At 36.6% G+C, this 25,275-nt stretch overlaps 1 protein-coding gene across 1 annotated transcript in view; it reads right to left on the reverse strand.

The window, feature by feature from the left end:
- Window positions 1–24,771, reverse strand: part of ZC2HC1A (zinc finger C2HC-type containing 1A) — a 60,025-nt gene extending 35,254 nt beyond the window's left edge. The window contains exons 1-4 of the mRNA XM_079902154.1: window positions 24,715–24,771; window positions 7,716–7,789; window positions 5,261–5,377; window positions 1,544–1,685 (exon numbers count right to left, since the gene is read on the reverse strand). Of these exons, the coding sequence (XP_079758280.1) occupies window positions 1,544–1,685; window positions 5,261–5,377; window positions 7,716–7,789; window positions 24,715–24,730 (349 nt within the window). The 5' untranslated portion in view covers window positions 24,731–24,771. The remainder of the gene's footprint in view (window positions 1–1,543; window positions 1,686–5,260; window positions 5,378–7,715; window positions 7,790–24,714) is intronic.
- Window positions 24,772–25,275: the final 504 nt, after the last annotated feature.

Raw genomic sequence — 25,275 nt, forward strand, 5'->3', positions numbered from 1 at the left:
TTTTGAGATGGAGTTTTTTGCCCTTTAGAATTTACACTCATCTGAATCTCAGAAATTTGTCCTGCTAACTAGTGAAATAGGTCTAAAATCTCTAATAACAAAGAAGTTGTTCTGTCAGGAGTAAGAGATCAAAAAATTTCTGAAGTCCAAATTATCCTGAAGAACTGCCCCCCGCCCCAGCTCTGACTTAACATAAACATGAGAAATATAACTGTGTTGAATAAGATGCAATATACAAATACCTCTAAAAGAGAGAATTCAACTTCATGGGGAAAATTAAGGTAGAAATAGAAGAGATGCAAACCCAAATGGAACATTCCAGAAATACTCATAGCATTAAAGTTAATTACTAAGACTCAAACAGGAGTTGGCAAACAAGGGCCCATGGGCCAAATCCAGCCTGCCCGGTGCATGTTTCTGGAACACTGCCACATTCATTCATTTACATATTTTCTGTGGCTGATTTCTTGCAACAGTGGCAGAGTTGAGGAGTTGAAACAGAGACCTTATGGACTGCATAACCTAAGATATTAACTATTGGTCCTTTATAGAAATTGTGTATCAACCCCTCCTTATAAAGATCATACCTAACTTTCTCTTTACTAAGAAATTAATCCCAACTTAGAATACTAACACAATTTTAATGCAGCTAACTTGTTATATTAAAATAACTACCTCTTGAGGCTACTCCATTAACCACTGTCAAAATGTCAACGGTGCTATTTTAAATCTTTCATCATCTCAATTATCTCATATGTGGTTGCCAGCATCTTGCCTTGCTTTTGGGAACAAGAAACAAGAAACTTTTACCCACCCAATGAAGAAAATATAAAAATACATGAATTTAGGGCATAATCTAGGTATATCCATCTATATGGTGGTTACCCCACTAGAATAATACATTTTTAGAAGCAAAATTATGATTTTTTTTCCCTTCCCAGATTAGAAGATACCAAAGAACCAGGCAACATAATTATTTGAATCTTACTGAATGACTACATTTCAATAGACATTATGCATGATTAAAATATTTCCTGGAGGGGCTTCCCTGGTGGCGCAGTGGTTGAGAGTCCACCTGCCTATGCAGGGGACACGGGTTTCTGCCCCGGCCTGGGAAGATCCCACATGCCACGGAGTGCCTGGGCCCGTGAGCCATGGCTGCTGAGCCTGCGTGTCCAGAGCCTGTGCTCCACAACGGGAGAGGCCACAACAGTGAGAGGCCCGCGTATCGGGGAAAAAAAAAAATTTCCTGGAATATTAACATTTAATAGTTACTACCATAATTTTTAAATGATATTAAATGCTTTATAAAGTATTGAGATAAAAAGATAATGCATTTCTATGTCCAACACTGATGTGTCTTTATAAGCCTAAATACCTGGATTGTCACCATTATTTTGTAGGAAAACTTTTAAAGATAATGCTTCATTAGGTTCAATTATTGTAAGTTAAGTTTAATATCTTAAAATTTATAAGAAATCTATCAATACTATTGATATTTCTTTCCCACATGAACAATTTCTGTCAACAATATGACATATACCAGGATCATAAGAAGGTGGAGGAGGGGGAGGAAGTTTGCCACCCTCTTTAAGGGCCTGACCAAGGCCTTTAGCTGCTCTTATGGTGGCTATGAACTCTTCATGCTTCCTCCTCCAATTAGATGGCTTCTTTGGTGGTTCGGGCTGCAAACAAATTAAAAAAACAAACAAAAAACAGTTTCAAAACAATTTTTAATAAAACTCAAGAAAACACCATATTATTTTAAATGTTCCCTCATCAGGAGTCCTTAAATGATCTCCCTCCCAAATTTATAATTTTGAAAAGAAACTTTAGGCAACTAAATTATATGCAATTTTTAAAATACAATTTTAATTGTGACAGACACTGCTAAATTGCCTCCTGTAGGTGTTACAAACACTTAAGCCACCACTAAGAGTGTATTTCCTTATTTTCCCATAGTTTCTCCAACATAGTATGATACTAAACTTCTGGTTTTTTAACTGATTAGAGAGGTGAAAAATAGTTCTCTCTGTGGTTTTAACTGCTTTTTTTCCTATAATGAGAGCGAACATCTTTTCATATCATAAAGAATCACTTGTATTGTCTTTTCTGTGAACTGTTTATAAGCCTGGTCAACGTATGTATTGGGTTATTGGCCTTTTTTTTTTTAACAATTTCTAGTAATTCTTTATAGGAGACTAGCCCCACCCCTCCCCCACAATACATCTCTTTTAACCTTGTTTAAGGGTCTTCCGATATGCAGAATTATTTTTAAATGTAGTTTAACTTACTTTTCCTTTTATAGTCTCCAGATTTGCATTCAGTTAGCAAGGCCCAACCTCACACCAAGGTAAAATAAATTTTTTCCATGTTTCTACCTAGAACCATTCTTAAATTGTTTATTCATTTGGAATTTATCCTGATTTATGACATATGGACTCTATTTTCTGTTTTTTTAACATGGCTATGTGGTTATCTCACCATCCTTTATTAACTTTTCTCCCCAGTGAATTGAGAGAACACCTTTCTCATATTCTCTTTGGCATTTGGGTCTATTTCTGAATTCTCTGTTGTACTGTTCTGACTATGTGTGTCAGTACCCGTGTTTTAAATATTGAGATTTTATAATAATATTTTAATATCCACTAAGGTAAACCTACTTTATTCTGCTTTTCTTTCAATCTTTTCTGGTTATTCTTATATGTGTATTTTTCCATATGAACTTTAGATTCAGCTTGTCTATTTTTTTAAACTACATTTTAACCAGAAAAATTAAATATTACATTCATAAACAACTTAAGGAACTTAAGGACTCTATTTTGCTAAGTCTACCTATCCAAGAATGAGATATATTTCCATTTGAAGAAGTGTTCGTTTGTGTCTTTCAGTGGTTTTTTAAAGTAGTCTTTGTGGAAGTCTTGCACCTTCATTATTATAAGGTTTATTCCTAAATATTTTATATTTTGTGTTGTTCTTTTATAAGTGTCTTTGAATCATTTTTATATTTCAAGGAGTTGTTTGTTGAAGTATGAAACCTGATAATTTCTGTATATTAACATTACATCTCATTACTTCACTGATTTCTCTTATTGTTTGTAGTAATTTTTCAGTTTATCTCTTGGGTTTTCCAGGTATATCATCACCTAATAATGATAGTTTTACCCCCTCTTTTCCAATTCCTATGCAACTAATTTCTTGTTATTATTTAACTCTACTGACTAGCACTTACTGTATTGGTTGGAGCTTAATCTTGTTCCTGACTTTAATGGAACTACCTCTAAGTATCTTTCCATTAAACATACTGCTGGCTTGTGTGCTACAAAGAAATTTATTTTGTTATAATATTGAAATATCTGATTATTCCTATTATGTCTTTGTTTTTCAAATCAAGAATATTATGTTGAGCCAACAAAGTCAAAAGACTGTTCTTTAAAAACACTTATAAGGCAAGACTAATCTAGAAAAAAAGAGAAAACAAAAATTACCAAGGAATAGAAAACAGTTCTTACAAACATGAGAAAGAAAAGAAGATATTATAAAAAAACTTTATGGTAATACACGGGACATTTAAGATGAAATGGATAATATCCTTGACAAACACCACAAAACAGATACCAGAAACAGAAAAATTATAATAGTCTTATATTTATTTATTTTTAATGAATCTATTATTTAAAAGACCCACAAAGAAAACTCCTGGCCCAGATGCCTTTACTGTTGAACACTTGCAGACATTTAAGGAAGAAACAGCACCAATCTTTTAAAAACTCTTTCAAAAACAGAAAACAAGAGAACAACCTTCCAACTAGTCCTATGACAGCAACAAAACTGATGAAAAGAAAAATCACAGGCCACTTTTCTCATGAATATAGATGCAAAAATCTTAACTAAATAAAAGCAGACTTAGATGTTTGAGATGACTGATTCTTTAGAGTTTCTTACTTTATAGTGAGATTTCTGATCACAACATTCATCTGCTTCACAGTGAATATTACTAATTTTTGCTGCTCTCATCTACCTTTTCTTCTCAAAGTATTATTATATATATTATTATATTAATGCTTAGCTAATGTTTTTTATTACCCATCATTGAATGAGTTAGGTTTTCCTGGTACAGCTATTTACAAGAGTTTCTGGGAGAAAAGAGCAGCCCAGGGTAGCTTTCTAGGCTATACAAAACAGTTCTCTTCTCTGATGTACCAGATACAGATACAAATAAGGCCTCTGTGTGTGAACTCACCCAACACAACAAAGTAGCAGAGCCAGGGTTAAATCCAGGCGGTCTGAATCTTGAGCCAGCTTTCAAACCCACTATGCTATACCAAGATTTAATTAATTTATCTAAGCTAATTAAAGCTAATACAATCATACATCTGGCAGGTTACCAAGAGAAACTTTAAATAATAATTTATGTACCTTATTCAAGCTTCTCCATCCTTCCCTTAAATATTCATAAACTGAAAAACAAAGATGAACTGACTTTTCTGTTATCAAAAGATTTTATTAGTAAGATTAATTGCCCCATAGGGAAATGTTTTCCTGTAACACTGGGAAAAGTTATTACCACTGAAAGTAGTTTGTTTCAAAAACCTATTTAAGTCAGGTACTCAAATTTTGACTATTACACTGAAATAACTCTTTAAAACTATGTCGGACAAAGCATTTATGTGATTTATTCTTAGCAAATAACATATCATGAAAGGTGGTATTAAGGAGAGATTAGCATAGGAGATTCATTGCTTTTAGTTACAAAGAAGAAAATAAGCTGACAATGATCATATATGAACAATTGAGCAACGTATAAAACTTTTCCCCAGAAAGCATAAGATGATAAATGCTGAAAAATCAATCAGTCAAGATAATATTTATTATGCTAAGATGTTTGTAACTAATAGCTTTCCTTTTGTATACTACAGGGATTACACTACTGGTAATAGTGTAACATACTGAGACATAAACCTAATTATAGCTGAAGTAATTAACGACTCACAATGAATGTATGAGGACTTCTCAGTATTTCCAGCCTATAGCTAAGCAATTGGCTCTCCAATGCTACAAAAACCTCCCTGTAATAGTTGGACAGTACTTTGGCCTCCCTTTTGTCGAAATTCAAAATAAACAAGTTTCTGATCACTTCTAAACTGAGAACATGACACAGAATTCTGCTTATTCTTCAATCTTAGTATAATAGATTATTATAATTTTTTCATTACACATAGCAGCAAGGTTCATACTGTTCACAAGGTCATATAATTACCCTAGGTTTAAGAGGTTTTACTGTTGGAATATCAGTTCCTTCAGCTCTTTGTCTGCTTGAATCAAACGTCTTCCGTTTTTTAGTGGCAGTTTTCTGGCAAATAGGTCCATGTTTTTTCTGTCAAGATGAGGAAATACAACATGTCATTTTCTTTTCTACAAAAAGACTATAAAACTTTAAATTGTCATTTGAGACCAGTTTAAAAACCTGAAAGATGAAATAAATAATAATCCATAAATAAGAAATGTTTTAGCTAAAATTGTTAAAAAAATATATGCAACGCATGTTACAAGTTATCTTTCTCACAACAAGAAAGTATTGATAAATACTCTCCCAAATTTTTTTTTAGTTATTTAATAGTCTCCTGGTTTTTACACTGCTAACAATAAGGAAACTAATGTAAGCAAGTCAAAGCTATTGAAGTGGGAAAAAAGTTACCTTTATTACTAAATACTTGAAAACAGATACCAGAAAAAGGAATGTAAATGGAAAACACATTAGCATTAGGATTACAAAAGCTAACATAATAATAATAGTTGGGATTACTCAAGTTAACGAAATAGTAGTTTGTTAACACAGAATATAGGACAAGGTGGTCAGGTTTGTGTCCTTACTCCACTATCATCCCTTGCCCCTCTCTGGAACTCAAATTTTCCACCTTTTTTTTACCAAGGATTTTTCTTGTGCTACCTAGTGTCCCACTCCTACAGTTTTTGGGTGGGGGGGATGGGGGTTTGTTGTTGCTGTTGCTGTTTTAATATGGCTGCCAGCTCATTCAGTCATTCATATATTCATTTTAAAGACATTATAATGGAAGCTCTCTTAACTGACCTCAAATTAACCTACTGGATAAATAATAATTCTCCTTCCCCTAAATAAAACATGTTGACTAATAACATAGAGGATGCTAAATGCCCTTTTCTTCTTTTGTATTTTGATAAACAATGAACAAGTCAGAACTGCTAAACTTTATCTGGGAAAATAGGAACCTCAGAACTGGCTGATTCAATGTTATGGAGCCTCTAATATTTTCAATACACAACTGTTTCACATACTTGTTTTTGGATATCATTCTGACAAACACAGTAACTGTAACTATTAGAATAAAATCTCTTAAATATTAAAAAAAGAAAAGGATAGCTAATGGGCGACTTTCTAGAGAATGTCTGTTCTCACATTGAGCTGTATATGTCAAAAGTACGTAGTGCCTGTTCCCAAAACTGATGTATACAAATTGTAGTTGTTATCGTGATTATATCATTTAATTAAATATTAAATAAATACATAAATGAGGACCAAAAAAAGGCATAATTTTCCCAGTGAAAACTCAGCTTAATGCTTTGAAAATGGTTTGAAAAATAGCTAATTAATAACAAAAAAATGGATGAATTAAGCGTGGGCAAGAAAGGTTTAAGAAAGCTAGCTGTTAATATTTAAGAGGAGTCTGCAGTCAGGTGGACATTTTGGGTCATTAATTCCTCACTGCTTTAAAGAAAAACTGGAAACAATGAGAGGATGCAAAATAAAATGTAGCAGAACTCTAATCAGCAGACCCATACTCAAAGAAAAATCTTTATTCCACATCAAAATATTAATAAATACATATTTATATTTGAAGTTAAGTAAGGCATATTGACTTTCTTATTCTCTACTTAGCTAGAGATTTTATATTAAAATCAGTTAAATGTGCTTCTATTTGTATATACTAAGCATCTAAAGAATGCATAATATATTTTAGGTGCACTTTTAACGAAAATATTTTTTCCTTTGGAATATTTCAAACATACATAAGAATTGACAGAAAAGTGTAATTAGCTCCATTTACTCATCCCTGCCTCAACAATTACAACATTTTAGCAATCTTGTTTCATCTATCCCAGCCCCAGCACTTTTTCCTAAAGTTTAAAGAAAATCCCAGACATCATAGCCTTCTGCTTCTTTAAATACATTATTTCTAACAGTATTTCTAAGAGTTTACTTTGGTTTTATTTTTGTTAATAGTCCCACAAAGGGAGAAAACACTTTAATAGTTTAACAGAGAGGAGTTTTGAAGACCAATCAAACTCTGAAGGAAAGAGAGCACTCTGGAAGAATGACAAAGATGGAACTGAGGGCTTCCCTGGTGGCGCAGTGGTTGGGAGTCCGCCTGCCGATGCGGGGGGATGTGGGTTCGTGCCCCAGTCCGGGAGGGTCCCGTGTGCCGCGGAGCAGCTGGGCCAGTGAGCCATGGCCGCTGGGTCTGTGCGTCCGGAGCCTGTGCTCCGCAGCGCGAGGGGCCACGGCAGTGAGAGGCCCGCGTATAGCAAAAAAAAAAAAAAAAAAAAAGATGGAACTGATACTCCTGAGCAATGAATACTAGCCAGTATCTCTTTAAATTATTCCAAAGGTTCTTTCCATTTTCCTGAACTATTAAACAATTAAAGATCTACCAAACTCCAAAAAAAAAGGTACTCACTAATGCCACTGGAAAGAATGTTCTTCCACAAATCCTGCAAGGTAACAATTCTCCAACTTGGACACTTCCATTTTCTAAAATCGAAAAGAATGTAGTCAATATACTCAGTGGCTCAAATTGTGAAACTTCCAAATTTTCATTTCTTCACTTAGTTTCATATGTAAGTTGTCAGTTCGTGCGAAAAATGTCATGTCATTTTGAAATAAGTAACATCATCAATTAAAATGGGCAGAAGACTTAAAGTTATCAGTGGTCAAAAAGGCAAATGCCAAATACAGAATTCATACTTTAAGGAGAACCAAACTGATAATGTTGGAAATATCTGGTTTTCTTCTATTTTAACCAAATCAATTTGTCAGTCTCTTAATTTATAGGCTGTCTCTTTGTAAATTACTGAAGTTTAAAAACCAAATTTATCTGAAGGTTAAATACATTATTTATCTTCAAAGCATTAAAGAATAACATTGGTGGCTAGTGGAATGGAGAAGATGAGTAGGAAAACCCTGAGCTCACCTCCTTCCATAGGCACAACAAAGTTACAACTATTTTACAGAGCAACTATCATGATGAGAACAACCTAAAGACTAGCAGAAAAGATCTTCCACAACTAAAGATATAAAGAAGGATCCACAATGAGACAAGTAAGAGAGGCAGAGACATGGTACAGTCAAGACCCACACCCACAGGTAGGCTACCCACAAACACGAGGATAATCACAATTGCAGAGGTTTTCCCCAAGGAGCAAGGGGTCCAAGCCTCACTTTGTACTCCCCAACCCGGGGGGTCCTGCAATGAGAAGATGAGACCCAGGGGGCTTACTTTCGGGAGACCCAGAGGGCTGTGGGAAATAAAGACTCCACTGTTAGAGGGCACACAGAAAATTTACATGCTCCAAGACCCAGGGCAGAAGCAGTCATTTTAAACTGGCCTGGGGTCAGACACACATGCTGATCTTGGAGAGCCTCCCAGAGAGGAGGAGGCATGTGGGACTCACCCTGGGGACACAGACACTGATGACAGCCATTTTCTGGAGCTCATTCTACCATGAGGAGTGCTCGTGCTGGCAAGAAACATTAGGGAGTTCTCCTTCTAGCTTCGTAGTGCAAGGACCCAGCCCTACCCACCAGCCAGTCTGCAACAGTCCTTGGGACCCACAGGCCAAGCAGCTAACTGTGGGGGCACAGCTTCACCCAACAGCAGGCTGGCAATGACCATAGGCATCTTGGTTCCCCCAGTCACCCAGGGACCCAGCCCTGCCACCAGAGAACCCAGGACCCAGCTCCACCCACCAGAGGGCTGGCACTAACTCCAGAACCTGGCCTCGCCCACCAATGGTCAGGCACCAATCACTGGACTCCCTTGGCCCCAGTGCTGCCAATCAGCATGCAGACCATCTGTAAGACACCTTCAGCCAGCCACACCAGGGTCCAGCTCTGCCCACCAGTGGACCAGCACTAGCCTAGGGACCCCCAAGCCTTCACAATCAGCCACCTTGTGACCTGGCCCTACCTACCAGCGGCTGTCAGCATCCACAAAGGCAGAGCCTGCCAATCAATCAGACCAGGGGCCATCCATGCCTACTAGACCACCAATAGAAATCAGCCCACCACAAAAGAAGGGCCCATGAAACCCACATAGGGGACATTCCTGGAACATAAAGCTCTGGTGACCTAAGGGAAGTGAGCTGCTGAGATGCACAGGACCTCTCCTATAAAAGACCACTTCAACAAGATCAAGAAATGTAACCAACCTACCAAATACACAGAAATAAAAACAGCAAGTTAGGCAAATGAGGTGACAGAAGAATTTGTTCCAAACAAAGGAATAAGATAAAACACCAGAATTGAAGTGGAACTAAGGAACTTACCCAATAAAGAGTTCAAGGTAATGATCATAAAAATGCTCAAAGAACTTCGGAGAAGAATGGAAAAACACAGTAAGAAGCTAACAAAGAGTTGTAAAATATAAAGAAGAACAAAACAGAGCTGAAGACAACAATAAGTGAAATAAAAACATACTAGAAGGAATCAACAGTAGATTAGATGATACGGAGGAATGGATCAGAAAGCTGGAAGACAGTAGTAGAAATCACTCAAGCTGAAGAGAAAAAAAAGAGTTTAAAAAATGAGGACAGGGCTTCCCTGGTGGCACAGTGGTTGAGAGTCCACCTGCCGATGTAGGGGACACGGATTCGTGCCCCAGTCTGGGAAGATCCCACATGCCGCGGAGCGGCTGGGCCCGTGAGCCATGGCCGCTGAGCCTGCGCGTCCGGAGCCTGTGCTCCGCAACGGGAGAAGCCACAGCAGTGAGAGGCCCCCATACCGAAAAAAAAAAAAAAAATGAGGACAGTTCAAGGGACCTTTGAGACAACACTAAGCATGCTAACATTTGCATTATAGGGGTTCCAAACGGAAAAGGGGAGGCAGAAAACATATTTGAAGACCTAATGGCTGAAAACTTCCCTAACCTAGGAAAGGAAACAGATATACAAGTCCAGGAAGCACAGACAGTTACAAACAGGATCTACCCAAAACCGACCACACCAAAAAACATCATAATTAAAATGGCTAAAATTAAAGAGTATTAAAAGCAGCAAGGGAAGAGCAACTAGTTACATACAAGGGAACTTCCATAAGTCTATTAGCTGACTTTTCAGTAGAAACCCTGCAGACCAGAAGGGAATATCATGATATATTTAAAGTGATGAAAGGAAAAAACCTACAACCAAGAATACTCTACCCAGCAAAGCTATCATTCAGAAAGATAAGATAAAGAGTCTTGCAGACAAGCAAAAGCTAAAAAGGGGTTTCCCTGGTGGCACAATGGTTAAGAATCCACCTGCCAATGCAGGGGACATGGGTTTGAGCCCTCGGCCAGTAAGATCCCACATGCCACGGAGCAACTAAGCCCATGTGCCACAACTGCTTAGTCTGTGCTCTAGAGCCCGCAAGCCACAACTACTGAAGCCCGTGCACCTAGAGCCCATGCTCCACAACAAGAGAAGGCACTGCAATGAGAAGCCTACGCACCACAAATAAGAGTAGCCCCTGCTTACAGTGACTACAGAAAAGCCCGCACGCAGCAAGACCCAACACAGCCAAAAATAAAATTAAATAAATAAATTTTAAATATTAAAAGCTAAAAGAGTTCAGTACCACAAAACCAGCTTTACAAGAAATGAAAAGGCACTTCTCTAAGTGAAAAAGAAAAAGCCACAACTAGAAATATGAAAGTTACCAAAGGAAAAATCTCATTGGTAAAAGCAAATACACTGTAAAGGTAGTAGACCAACCACTTATAAAACTAGTAGAAAGGTTAAAAGACAAAACTAGTAAAATCTTCTATACACAAAATAAGTAGTTAAGAAATACCCAAAAGATGTAGACTATGATGTCAAAAACATTAAACATAGAAGGGGAGTAAAAACTCAGGGTTGTTAAAATACATTCAAACTTAAGAGGACATCACATCAACTTAAAATAATCACATATATATTGATTGCTATATATAAACCTCTGGTAACCAAACTAAAAATCTGTAACAGATACAAACACAAAAAACTGAAAGAAATCTAAACATAATATTAAAGACAGTCATCAAATCACAAGGAATGAGAGCAAAAGAAGAAGGAATAACAACAACAACAAAACTACAAACTAAACCTGAAAACAATTAACAAAATGGCAATAAGTACATACCTATCAACAATTACACTTAAAATGTATATGGACACAGAGTGCTCCAATCAAAAGACATAGGGTGGCTCAATGGATACAAAAACAGGACTTGTATATATGCTAATCAAGAGATTCAGTCCAGATCTAAAGGAACACACAGACTGAAAGTGAGGGAATGGACAAAGGTATTCCATGCAAACGGAAATTTAAAAGAAACCAAGGTAGCAATACTTATATCGGACAAAGTAGACTTTAAAACAATGACTGTAACAAGAGACAAAGTAGGACTTTACCTAATAATAAAGGGATCAATCCAAGAAAAAGCTATAACAATTGTAAATATATATGCACTCAACATAGATGCACCTAAAGACATAAAGCAAATATTAACAAACAAAAAGGGAGAAATGCACAGCAACACAATAACAGTAGGGGGCTTTAACACCCCACTTACATCAATGAACAGATCGTCCAGAGAGAAAATCAATATGGAAACACTACCCTTAAACAACACATTAGACCAGATGGTCTTAATAAATATAGAATATTCCGTCCAAAAGCATCAGAATACACATTCTTTTCAAGTGCACATGGAACATTCTCCAGTATAAATCACATGGTAGGTCATAAAACAAGTCTCAGTGAATTTGAGAAGACTGAAATCATATCAAGAAACTTTTCAGGCACATGCTATGACACCAGAAATCAACTACAAGGAAAAAAAACTGCAAAAAACCCCATAAACATGTGGAACTAAACAACCAATGGGTCACTGAAGAAATCAAAGAAGAAATCAAAAAAATAACTGGAGACAAATGAAAATGAAAAACTCGATGATCCAAAATCTATAGGTTTCAGCAAAAGCAGTTCTAAGAGGGAAGTTTATAGCAATACAAACCTACCTCAGGAAACAGGAAAAATCTCAAATAAACAACCTATCCTTATACCTAAAGGAACTAGAGAAAGAAGAACAAACAAAACCCAAACTTCGTAGAAGAAATCATAAAGAATACAGCAGAAATAAATAAAATAGAGACTAAAAATAATAGAAAATGTCAATTAAAATAAGAGCTGGTTCCTTGAAAAGTTAAATAAAATTGATAAAACTTCAGCTAAACTCATCAAGAAAAAAGAGAGAGGGCTCAAATTAAAAAAAAAATCAGAAATGGAAGTGAAGTTACACTTAATACCATACAAATACAAAGGATCATAAGAGATTACCATGAACAATTATACGCCAATAAAATTGACAAGTTAGAAGATATGGACAAATTCCTAGAAAAATATATGAGCATTGACTGAATCAGTGCTCATCCAGAGAGGAATGGATAAAGAAAATGACACACATGCACGCACACGCACACACACACACACGAATACTACTCAGCCCTAAAAAATGAAATCTTATCATTTGTGACAAAATGGATGGAACTAGAGGGTATTATGCTACGTGAAGTAAGACAGAGAAAGACAAATACTGTATAATTTCCCTTATATGTGGAATTTAAAAAACAAATGAACAAACTTAAAACAGAAACACAGTCATAGACACAAAGAACAAACAGGTAGTTGCCAAGGGAGAGGGGTTGGTGTGGTGGGGAGTAAATAGGTGAGGGAGATTAAGACAAACAAACTTCCAGTTACAAAATAAATGAGTCACAGGTATGAAATGTACAGTGTGGAAAATATAGTCAATAATAATGTAATATCTTTGCATGGTGACAGATGATAACTAGACTTATCATGGTGATCATTATGAAATGTAGAGAAGCATCAAATTACTAAATTGTGTACCAGGAACAAAAATAGTTTTGTAGTCAAATATACTTCCTAAACAAACTCATAGAAAAAGAGATCAGATTTGTGGCTACACGGGGTGGGCGGGGGGGAGGATGGAAAACTGGACGAACATCATCAAAAGGTACAAATTTCCAGTAATGAGATAAACAAGTACTAGAGATGTAATGTACAATATGATAAACATAATTAACACTGTTCTATGTTGTATACAAAGTTAAGAGATTGGATCCTAGGAGCTTCTCATCACAAGGAAAACAATGTTTTTTTCCTTTTATTTTGCATCTGTATAAGATGATGGATATTCACTAAATTTATTGTGGTAATCATTTCATGATGTATATAAATCAAATCAGTATGCTGTAAACCTTACACAGTACTCTATGTCAATTATATATATAAAACTGGAAGAAAAAAAATAAGATAAAAACAGGTGCTACTGTTTGCAGATGACATGATACTATACATAGAGAATCCTAAAGATGCTACCAGAAAACTACTAGAGCTAATCAATGAATTTGGTAAAGTAGCAGGATACAAAATTAATGCACAGAAATCTCTGGCATTCCTATACACTAATGATGAAAAATCTGAAAGTGAAATCAAGAAAACACTCCCATTTACCATTGCAACAAAAAGAATAAAGTATCTAGGAATAAACCTACCTAAGGAGACAAAAGACCTGTATGCAGAAAATTACAAGACACTGATGAAAGAAATTAAAGATGATACAAATAGATGGAGAGATATACCATGTTCTTGGATTGGAAGAATCAACATTGTGAAAATGACTCTACTACCCAAAGCAATCTACAGATTCAATGCAATCACTATCAAACTACCACTGGCATTTTTCACAGAACTAGAACAAAAAATTTTACAATTTGGATGGAAACACAAAAGACCCCGAATAGCCAAAGCAATCTTGAGAACGAAAAACAGAGCTGGAGGAATCAGGCTCCCTGACTTCAGACGATACTACAAAGCTACAGTCATCAAGACAGTATGGTACTGGCACAAAAACAGAAAGATAGATCAATGGAACAGGATAGAAAGCCCAGAGATAAACCCACGCACATATGGTCAATTTATCTTTGATAAAGGAGGCAGGAATGTACAGTGGAGAAAGGAGAGCCTCTTCAATAAGTGGTACTGGGAAAACTGGACAGGTACACGTAAAAGTATGAGACTAGATCACTCCCTAACACCATACACAAAAATAAGCTCAAAATGGATTAAAGACCTAAATGTAAGGCCAGAAACTATCAAACTCTTAGAGGAAAACATAGGCAGAACACTCTATGACATAAATCACAGCAAGATCCTTTTGACTCACCTCCTAGAGAAATGGAAAGAAAAACAAAAATAAACAAATGGGACCTAATGAAACTTCAAAGTTTTTGCACAGCAAAGGAAACCATAAACAAGACCAAAAGACAACCCTCAGAATGGGAGAAAATATTTGCAAATGAAGCAACTGACAAAGGATTAATCTCCAAAATTTATAAGCAGCTCATGCAGTTCAGTAACAATAAAAACAAACAACCCAATCCAAAAATGGGCAGAAGACCTAAATAGACATTTCTCCAAAGAAGATATACAGACTGCCAACAAACACATGAAAGAATGCTCAACATCATTAATCACTAGAGAAATGCAAGTCAAAACTACAATGAGATATCATCTCACACCAGTCAGAATGGCCATCATCAAAAAATCTAGAAACAATAAATGCTGGAGAGGGTGTGGAGAAAAGCGAACACTCTTGCACTGCTGGTGGCAATGTGAATTGGTTCAGCCACTATGGAGAACAGTATGGAGGTTCCTTAAAAAACTACAAATAGAACTACCATGTGACCCAGCAATCCCACTACTGGGCATATACTCTGAGAAAACCATAATTCAAAAAGAGTCATGTACCAAAATGTTCATTGCAGCTCTATTTACAATAGCCCAGAGATGGAAACAACCTAAGTGTCCATCATCGGATGAATGGATAAAGAAGATGTGGCACATATATACAATGGAATATTACTCAGCCATAAAAAATAATGAAATTGAGCTATTTGTAATGAGGTGGATAGACCTAGAGTCTGTCATACAGAGTGAAGTAAGTCAGAAAGAGAAAGACAAATACCGTATGCTAACACATATATATGGAATTTAAGGAAAAAAAAATGTCATGAAGAACCTAGGGGTAAGACAGGAATAAAGACACAGACCTACTACAGAATGAACTTCAGGATATGGGGAGGGGGAAGGGTAAGCTGTGACAAAGCGAGAGAGAGGCATGGACATATACACACTACCAAACGTAAGGTAGATAGCTAGTGGGAAGCAGCCGCACAGCACAGGGAGATCAGCTTGGTGCTTTGTGACCACCTAGAGGGGTGGGATAGGGAGGGTGGGAGGGAGGGAGACGCAAGAGGGAAGAGATATGGGAACATATGTATATGTATAACTGATTCACTTTGTTATAAAGCAGAAACTAACACAGCATTGTAAAGCAATTATACTCCAATAAAGATGTTTAAAAAAAAAAAGCAAACAAAAAAACCAGGTGCTACAATTTGGGATGATGAAAATGTTCTGGGGATGGATAGTGATGATATTTGCACAACAATGTGAATGTACTAAATACCACTGAATTGTACACTTAAAAATGGTTAAAATGGTAAATTTTATGTCTATTTTTCCACAATACAACATTTTTTTAAACTAAAAAAAAAAAAAGTAAGAAATAACCCTGGAGATCAGTGAGGTGGCTTCCTGATATGATTAGGGAGTCTAGAATAAAAAGAATGTTGTCCTCCCCGACAACAGAAGCATTAGGTTTTAAGTAAAAGATCACCTAGTTACTATGCATTATGTGAATTGTTCATTCATTTATACATATAATATTATGTTAAGATTCACTGGACCAACAAATTGAGATAATGTGACCTTATCAGCACAACTGATTAAATAAGGAAGAAGTAGCTGCAACTTTTACAAAATCAGAAGTTAATGCATCTATCATGTACTTGCACCGAACAAATTCCATCACATGTACACACACACAAACTACATTCTTTGGGATCCTACATAACTAAGTCAATTTGTCATTTTATTATCTAGCCAAACATCACACCTAAATTTATTTCCATACCTGTAATTTTCATAATAATGACAAAAATGATATCCTTATATCTTCTGCTGAATTTCTGTTAAAATTCTTTTATCATATGAAAGTAAAAAAACATTTTCTTTTAGAAGTAACAAACTCATGAAAAAAGTACGATTATGGACTTCATGTAATGTGTTGTTCCGAGGCATTTAGTGAGTCCACAGAAAACTTATCAGGAGAATCAAAAAAGACATTGGTGGGAACGCAATCAAACAGTAACAGAAGAATTGTTTTGTTCTCTCATTCTCCAAGTACTCTACTGCACTATTTCAGTGGTAGATAGATGGAGGTCAAAGTCTGTATGGTGGCAGGTAAGCTGTGAACACTACAAAAGCAAAACTAAGATCTGCCTGATTTGTGTTTTCCAATAGCAAAGACGAGGTTATTTAGGGAGAGAGAGCAAAGCAGCTTCATTTATCTGGATCACTTAATTCCATTAACTATCCAAAAAGTTGAAGCAGTTGCTGGATGGAATCCATTAGGTATATGAAGATTAGAATGTCTTCATAACGACTGTCAAAGTGATAACACATACTGCATAATCTATTAGGCTTGCCTATTTAGTTTTCATGTCTTCCTTTAAATTCCAAACAATAATTTAAAAATGTATCCATATAAAATGTTGAAAAGTACCACTATGTTACTTGCTTAAAAGTATATTTCAGTATTTCCTTGTTAAATAGAAAACAAAGAAAAATCTTATAAAAAATTAACTATTGAGAAAAATCAATTCAACACATGGAAATAATGTGTCTACTTGAGTACCTACTATCAATACTTGCCAAGCATGTACCAAGTAACAGTGACACAAGGGTGGAGTCACACAATCTTTGCTTCATAAAGCCAACAGTCTACATGATTTACTTCTTCACTATATCTAAGAGCCAAATCATCTTCCTTTTTTTTTTTAATACAAAAGCTTAAAACTTAATATAACAGCAACTAGAATACTAACATAAAATAAAATCCAACTCCTGGGATTAATTCCTACAAGTCATCAAACATGTTCAGACTGTCTTTAAAGGAAAAGAAAATTATTATCGCTACAAGGCATAAAAAAGAGAAAACAGCATTAAAGAGAAAACATTTAAAAACAATTATCACAAAAAAAAATTTTTTAAGTTATTACTTTATTCAAAATAAAATAAATAAATAAATTTACAGTTTCCTCTTATAGAGTATAGCCCTATAATCCACAAAATATATGTGTGTTGGTATCAACATCCCCTGAAAAGAACTTCTACCGACAGGTAATGATAAGCAGCTTAGGGTTTAGAGTCACACCACCACATTTTGTTCTAATGGCATTCATTAAAAGACACGAGAGTGTCGTAGAAAAGGCACTGGAATTTGTCTCATACTATCTAAGTTCACGTCCCAGCTCTGTCACTTAGAGCTATGACTTGCTGGGCAAGATATTTAACCTAAGGTTCACATTCCTCTTGCATAAAATAAGAAAGTTAGATTAAATGAACTATGTGGCCCGCTTCTACCTCTATTATGCCATAATAAATATAGCATACTTATTTAATAAAATCTACCTTAAGACCACATTAATAAGAAAAGTAAATGATGATAAGACACCTCCCTTACTGATGTTATATTAAAAAGAAAAAAGTTGGTCACATATAAGAATGATTAAACCAATTGACCAATTGTGGACAGTAGAATGAATGTTTCAGGTAGTGTGCAGGATGCTGAGGAAATCACTTCCACTTGTCTATATATAGAACTGAGAATCTGCGAGGACCTATAGCAAAGAACATGATGTCTCTCTCCTTGTTGGAAAAGTTTTCACTATATGAACTACAAGAAAATGTATGACTAATCATATAGGTAGCCTGAAGTTTAACATCTGTTAAATGAAGATAACGTCCGCTCAATCTACCTTAAAATTTAAAAGGGTCAACTGAGATGTTATATATAAAAATGTTTCACAACCAATGAAATAAAAAATACTATTCTCCAGGGCGTACAGGCAAACTCCACTACTTTCTCCTGAGTGGCGAATGCTAGAGAATTGTGCAGCTTATATAAATACAGTAGAGAGAGATGATATTCACTGTTGAAAGAAGCATTCAAACTGATAGACAGAACCAAGTGAATAAGTATTTAATATTCTAAAACTTTAAAGAAGCCAACCTCTCCTTACAAAATTTATCCTGTACATACTGTTGATTCTGTTATGAGTTACTGTATTGAGTAATTTCAAAATCTGCACGATAATAAGACTTAAAATGGTATCTTTATATAATACTATTATACAGGTGATGTGAAATAATTTGCTCTTATCTAAAATAGTTATGACATTCTAAAAATGTATATATTTAAGAAATAGTAGAGAACATTTCCAAAAGAAAAATCTTGGAAATCAAGAACAATTCTGGGCTCTGTGTTTCATGTCTATTCCTTCACCACTGGTCACTGCTTATCTGAAACCAACCTTTAAAACTCAACAAACCTCTCTTTTGAAGTACACAGCACCTGTTTTACTACTTTCTTCCTACAATCCTTTTTTAAAACCGAATTACTTCCAGGTCAGCAATCTCTAATATCTCACAAGATATTCCTTTTCAGCACATCCTAGATTTCAACGTTTCAACATTCATGCTTAACCTACTCAGCACACATCCTTCACCCTCCACTCCACTTCAGTGGCCTGCACTCCAGTTCAGCATAAAACAACCACTGCTAAAACAACTTAGAATGATCCACCTCTGGACTCTTAAAATACACAAGCTCCTTCCGGAACCACAGGCTTCTACCATCTACCTTTAAATCACTTTCTTGATCTCAGAGTGACTTGCATTTTCTTGATAACCCATTCTTGACTGCACTTCCCTTCCTATCCAGTCTGAACCTGACTAGTCATGTCCACTACTTCTACCAAGCACCCTTAAATCCTTTGCTCATGGTCAAATGTTTGGAAAATGCTAAATTAAACAAACAGGTTTTCTTAGAACAGAACTTCCTCAGTCTTAAAAAAAAAAAAGACAGAGAAAGATTTAGTATGCTGTTATTTCCCCAACAGAAATTCTTTCTGCCCCTAAAAGGTATTTAGGACTGATGCCCCAAGTATCATATTTTTTGAAACACTGGCTTACATTTACTGACTAGCTCCTCTCTACCTCTCATTCTCCCCCTATCTGAACTGCAGGCAAGCTTTAACAGGATTAAACACTATATTAAAATAGACCCATTTGTTGATTCAACAAGTATTTATGGAGCACCTAGCATGAGACAGGAACTGTTCTAGGAGTTAGGCAAACAGTGATAAAAAAACAAAGATCCTGATCTTATGGAGTTTCTATTCTTTGGGGAAAAAAAAAAATCACTTTTTTTCACTACCTGACATTTTATATATTTTGTTATGTGTGTGTTTGAGAAGTGGGTAAGATCACTGAAAGCTTCTTTAATAAGGAGGCATTATGTGCTCTAAAGCCCGCGAGCCACAACTACTGAAGCCTGCGCACCTAGAGCCCGTGCTCTGCAACGAGATGAGAAGCCCACGCACCACAACGAAGAGTAGCCTCTGCTCACCACAACTAGAGAAAGCCCGCGAGCAGCAACGAAGACCCAAAACAGACAACAATAAAATAAATAAATAAATTTATTTTAAAAAATTATATGTACTTTGTTTCCTACCAATTCAGAGTGTGCATTTTTGTATGACTATAAAACATGGAGAAACTGATGGTGTATTTGACCACAAAGAAAACTTTTTAAAACTTTTTGAAAGGTAGACTACTCATAGAACACACAAAATTAAAAGTAAATAAAAACTAATGACTAAAAACATCTTAACAAAAAAAAAAATCTTAACATTTTGGAAGTTAAGGAACACTCTCATAAATAACCTCTGAATCACAGAGAAATTTTAAACTGAAATTACATACTATCTAGAAAGCATGGAAACGAGAATACTTCACATTTAACACTTTATATTAAACCAACTGAGTTTATATTCAGGGAACAATGCATAGACTCAAATTCCTTCATGTTTGAAGAAATTTGAAAACAAAGTAATTTAGACTCACTGTTAAAAAAAAAAAATGAGGCATTAAAGACCTTAAGAAACAGAGGCAACTGATCACTGTTAACCTATTAATTGTCAAACTGAAAGCGCTCTTTTGAATCGTCACCTTACTGGACCTTTCTACATCATGAGGCTCTGCTGATCAATCCCTTCCGCCTTTAAAGTCCTTTCTCTCTTGGCTTCAATGGTATTTCTCTCTCCTAAGCCCAAGTTTTTCATATTTCACAACTAAGCAGAGTTTGACCTAGTTACTACTTAGATCTCCAGGAATACCAGGTGCTATAGGCTTTTTCTAGCATATTCATTACTCAGTAAATATTTGTTCTCCCCCAATTCCCTTTCTTGACAATTTTAAACCTTTGTAAAGACCGTTCCCCACTCCAACTTCCTTTCTTGCTCAACCCTAAAGCATCAGTCCCTCACAATTTTCTTTGTTTTGTTAAATATAGCTTTCCTGGGCAAACACATCCACTTGCTGTCACTTATATGCTGATGACTACTAAACTAAAAACTCCAGATAGATATTTACAAGTAGCTATAAAATTTTTCCACCAGATATGCCCCAAGTACCATACAAACACAACACTTCTAAAGCCAAAATCATTACCTCATCTTCCAAATTTGTCTTTCTCTTGGTTAAAGATCTTAATGTTAACTCTTAAGTCCAAGCTAGAAAGCTGCTTTATCTTTGATTCCTTTTCCCTCTCACTTCGAGCAGTTCTATTTCATCTTTCCATCTCAGAAATATCTTCTAAATCTATACCCCTTTTAATTTCTGCTACTTTTGCCTTACTTCAAATCCTTATCACATATATGTATTTCCAGCCTCTCCCTTCCCCAATCTATCCTGCTGCCATAATTATCTAGTGAGATTGCCCACAGTCCCTTCCAAGCCTGCTATGTTTTACCTATACTGAACCACTCTCAAGGTCCTAACACATGTCCTGTGATTTTATCCATCCAACAAACAAGTACAGGAGGGGGCCTCCTATGTACTAGGCGGCTTGCCAAATGCTTTATACATGTTTTCATCATTAAATTCTTAATATAGTTCAGGTAGATTGGTATTTAGTAGCTCCATTTTTTATAGCTGAGGAAACTGAGGTTCAGATTAACCAAATCACAGAGCTAAAAACAAAACAAAACAAAGCAAGAATCCAAACACAGACCTGTCCAATATGTTGACTATTAAAATAACCTAGCATCAGATTCAGCACACACACAAAAAATGAATCTAGATAAATTAATAAAGATGAAGAATTATTCAGTTAAATCATTGCTTAGATTAGGGAAAAACAAAACAAAAAACCCTAATGGGACAGCATGGCTGTCTTCAACTACATCAAGAGCTACATTAGAAAAGAACAATCAGACTTCTAATCAAGTTTTAGAGGGCAGTACACTAAGATCTACTAATTTTAGCAGTCCAAAAGAGGAATAGGCAGCTTGATCTCTGTCATATTTGTTAATAACTGCTTATTAAGATATTATGAAAGGAATGAAAATAATATGGATAAAATCTGCTTAGGGTTTTTCATCTCTCCATTTTACAGATGAAAAGCTTATGAGAGACTGAACTCTCCCAAATCTAGAAATATGTCTACTGCCTTTAGACATACCTATAGGGCACGAGCTTTAGGTGAAAAGGAATTAAAGGCTTTACTCTAATTGCACACACAATGCAGAAGTGGTCAGATACAGAGTATACAAAATCATGAGCAATAATTTAATATTTTATTTTGAAATAGTGTTCAACCTAACAGCTCAACTCCTGACAATCCAGAAAATATAAAAGTCCCAGAAAGACCAAAAATAATGTAAGCGATATATGATCTACATGCAAGTTATTTTAAAAATAAAGAGTATGATAATCTTCAATAAAATTTTTCAGGGGTCCATATATTTTCTGGTTTTACAATCAAGATTAGTCTGCTAACTAGCTTCAACTAAAAACATGGGTCTAATGCCAAGCAGTACAATATTTGCTCAATTACTATGATATATATTAAGCAAACTCTTAAAGATTTTCTACTGTAATATAATGTTCATTAGACACCTTCAAAGTGCTAGGTTTTAATTTCCAATAGGGAAGAACTATCTTAACTATCACTGTACCAATGTATCACTGTTTATTAAACGAAGGCATAGATGAATGAATGAATGAATGGTAACCCTGAGACTCAAAGTTCATCTTTATAAAGTATGACCTAACAAGGACTAATTTTAAAAAAGGAGTAAAAGAAAGGCACTAACTTCAACAAAAGACTCTTAGAGCTTTTATTTTATTAAAATAAAAAATTTTATTTCATTACTATTTGAAGTTACCAATATTCAACTGTTTTGCCCTAGAAGAATAATTTCATATATTTTAACCTAATTCATTACAATTAAACACATCATAGTTAATGACAGCAACTTATTTTGTTTAAAAAAAAAAATGAGTAAAGAACAAGTACCCTTTAACATGAAACATCACAAGCTGGCCCCCTAAAACACGCCCGCGATAACATACCATATTAAACCAGAATTCATGTTTTCCTCCACCCATGTAATTGAGTATTATAATAGGTTTTCATTATGTTTTAAAAGCATCCTTGGTAAGATTTCAATAGTAATGTCTTAGCACTGCTAAAATATGAGATTCCCTAAAACGTAGGCTCCATGAGAACAGGGCTTTGAATTTTTATTTTTTTCTGCATCCCCAGAGCCTCTCATAGATAAAGTCATTTATCTAACAAGAAATATTTACTGAATACCTACTTTGTGTCAGACACTGTTTTAGATGCTTAGAATACATAAATGAAAAATCAGATGAAGATCTTTGCCTCAATTATAAATGTTGAATAAAATAATAGAAATCTGCAGAAAAACAACTATTCTAAAGCACTTTATGTATATTATGATAATTTCATGAGAATTCCAGGACCCATGATCCTACCCACTATGCTATAATACCACGTTTGAAAATTTATTAAAAAAAAAATAAAATAAAAGCTGCCTCCAGGAGTTCTCTAAACAAAAGTATCTTGAGTAAGGAATACTTTCATTACAATTCCTATTTCATGGAAACTTGAGTGATCTGCCTAAAATTAAACAAGCAAAGAACAAGAACTTCATTTGTCGTAGTATACTGCAGCAGCTCACAAGTGGAAAAATCATCAGAATTCTTGATTATCTATCATCCTCAAGGTGTTTACTATGAGAGCTTCGCCTAGGAGCAAAAGCATGAAATACTATCACACTCATTATTGCATTTGTTTTTTGGTGACCCTAGGTCACTGTAAACAGTCATCAGTTATTACTTTTCCTTTCATAACACAACCTGAAACAATTTGCTCTCTAGTGTGCAACAATACACAGGACTCAGTGCCTCTGTTTATTAATTCCACCTGAATCTATGTAAATTAAGAGGGGAAAAAAAATCAAGGCTAAATCAAGACAATAGGATCTGGCAATTCTGCAGGCTTATTCTGCAGGCTTATTCTTCACCAGAAGGATTGACCACAATTTGAAAAGGAATTTTGACACTGTTGTTGCTAATGCCAGCTGGGTTTTCTTCCCCCCTTTGTTGTTTTTAAGCGAATGCTGTATTACACAAGATAAAATGGGTAAAGAGAATAGAGAAGTGAAAGAATTGGGAACAAAGCAAAATGTGGAGTCGTGGTTACAGCACAAAGATAAATCTAAAGATAACGAATCAATGCTGGCTCTTCCTTACAGAGTCCTCGTGAATAAACCCTTAAATCCTGCGGTTAATCTATTGTCCCGGCTCTAAAGCTGATCAATGACACTTCCTTGGGAGATGCTCTTGGCATCGCTCCCACAGAAGATGCTGTAGAAATGGAAAAACGGTTACCTAGGGAAACCAAGGGAAGTGGCCAAGAAAAGTATCAGAAGCTCGAGGCTGGAGACACACCACGGGCCTCCAGCAAAGGCTGGCGGTGGGGAGACCGTAGACATTAACGGAGAGTCCACTTTGCAAGGAAAATAAAATCTGGCCGGAGGCTGTGATTACCAACAGGACCCTCTGGGAGTCAGGCAAGACCAGAAAATGGTAGGAAGGGATTTGCAGGCGTTTACCAGCATCAGGCCCGGGGTGGGGAAGCATCAGGTGAAGACTGTTTGAGGAGGGGCAGCCTGAGGATCATTAACTCGACCGCGCTGGGGCTGCAGGGCGCCCGCCTGTTCCCCGGGCCTCCGAGGAGCGGCGGGGTCCATCTCTCCGGACCTGCCCTAGCCTCCCCGGTACCGAGGTCCAGGGCAGCCCCTCCTGCCAGCCACCCCACCCTCAGACGCCCGGCCCGCATCCCTTCACCTCCTCACCTTCCAGTGACTCCATGGCGCCACCGCCTCGAGTTCCGCCAGACTCCTCCAACAGCACGCCGCCGCCGCCGCCGCCGCCGCCGCCGCCGCCGCCGCCGCCGCCGCCGCCGCCGCCGCCGCCGCCGCCGCCGCCGCCGCCGCCGCGCAGCTCGGGCTATAGCAACCCGGCCGCGCCTCCCACCCGCTAATATTCCGAGCGCCTATTGGTCCGGAGATGAAGGGGCGGAGCTTCTGAGGGGCGGAGCCTCGGGGTGGAGTTTCTCCCGCTGCCGCTGCACAGCTGGCTCTCGGCGCTAGGCTTTCGAGGTAGTCCTCCGAGTAATCCTAGAGCGGTTCGGTTTGCCTCCTGCTGTCCCACGGCGCCTTTGTTCGATTCCTGCCTTGTTTTCTTCACGCCTTATCCTCCTGTTTAGAATATCTCAGCACCTCAGGGTTCCCGTCCGCAGTCCCTCAGTCAGTGCAGTTCTGAATTCCCGTCTGTCCCTCTCTGAGGACTTGAAGCAAACAAGCAGAGCCCACGTCCTACACACTCCTGAGCAGCACCCTCTCTGTTACCCGCTA

This window comes from Stenella coeruleoalba, assembly GCF_951394435.1.
Source record: "Stenella coeruleoalba genome assembly, chromosome: 17".
Classification (NCBI taxonomy): Eukaryota; Metazoa; Chordata; class Mammalia; order Artiodactyla; family Delphinidae; genus Stenella; species Stenella coeruleoalba.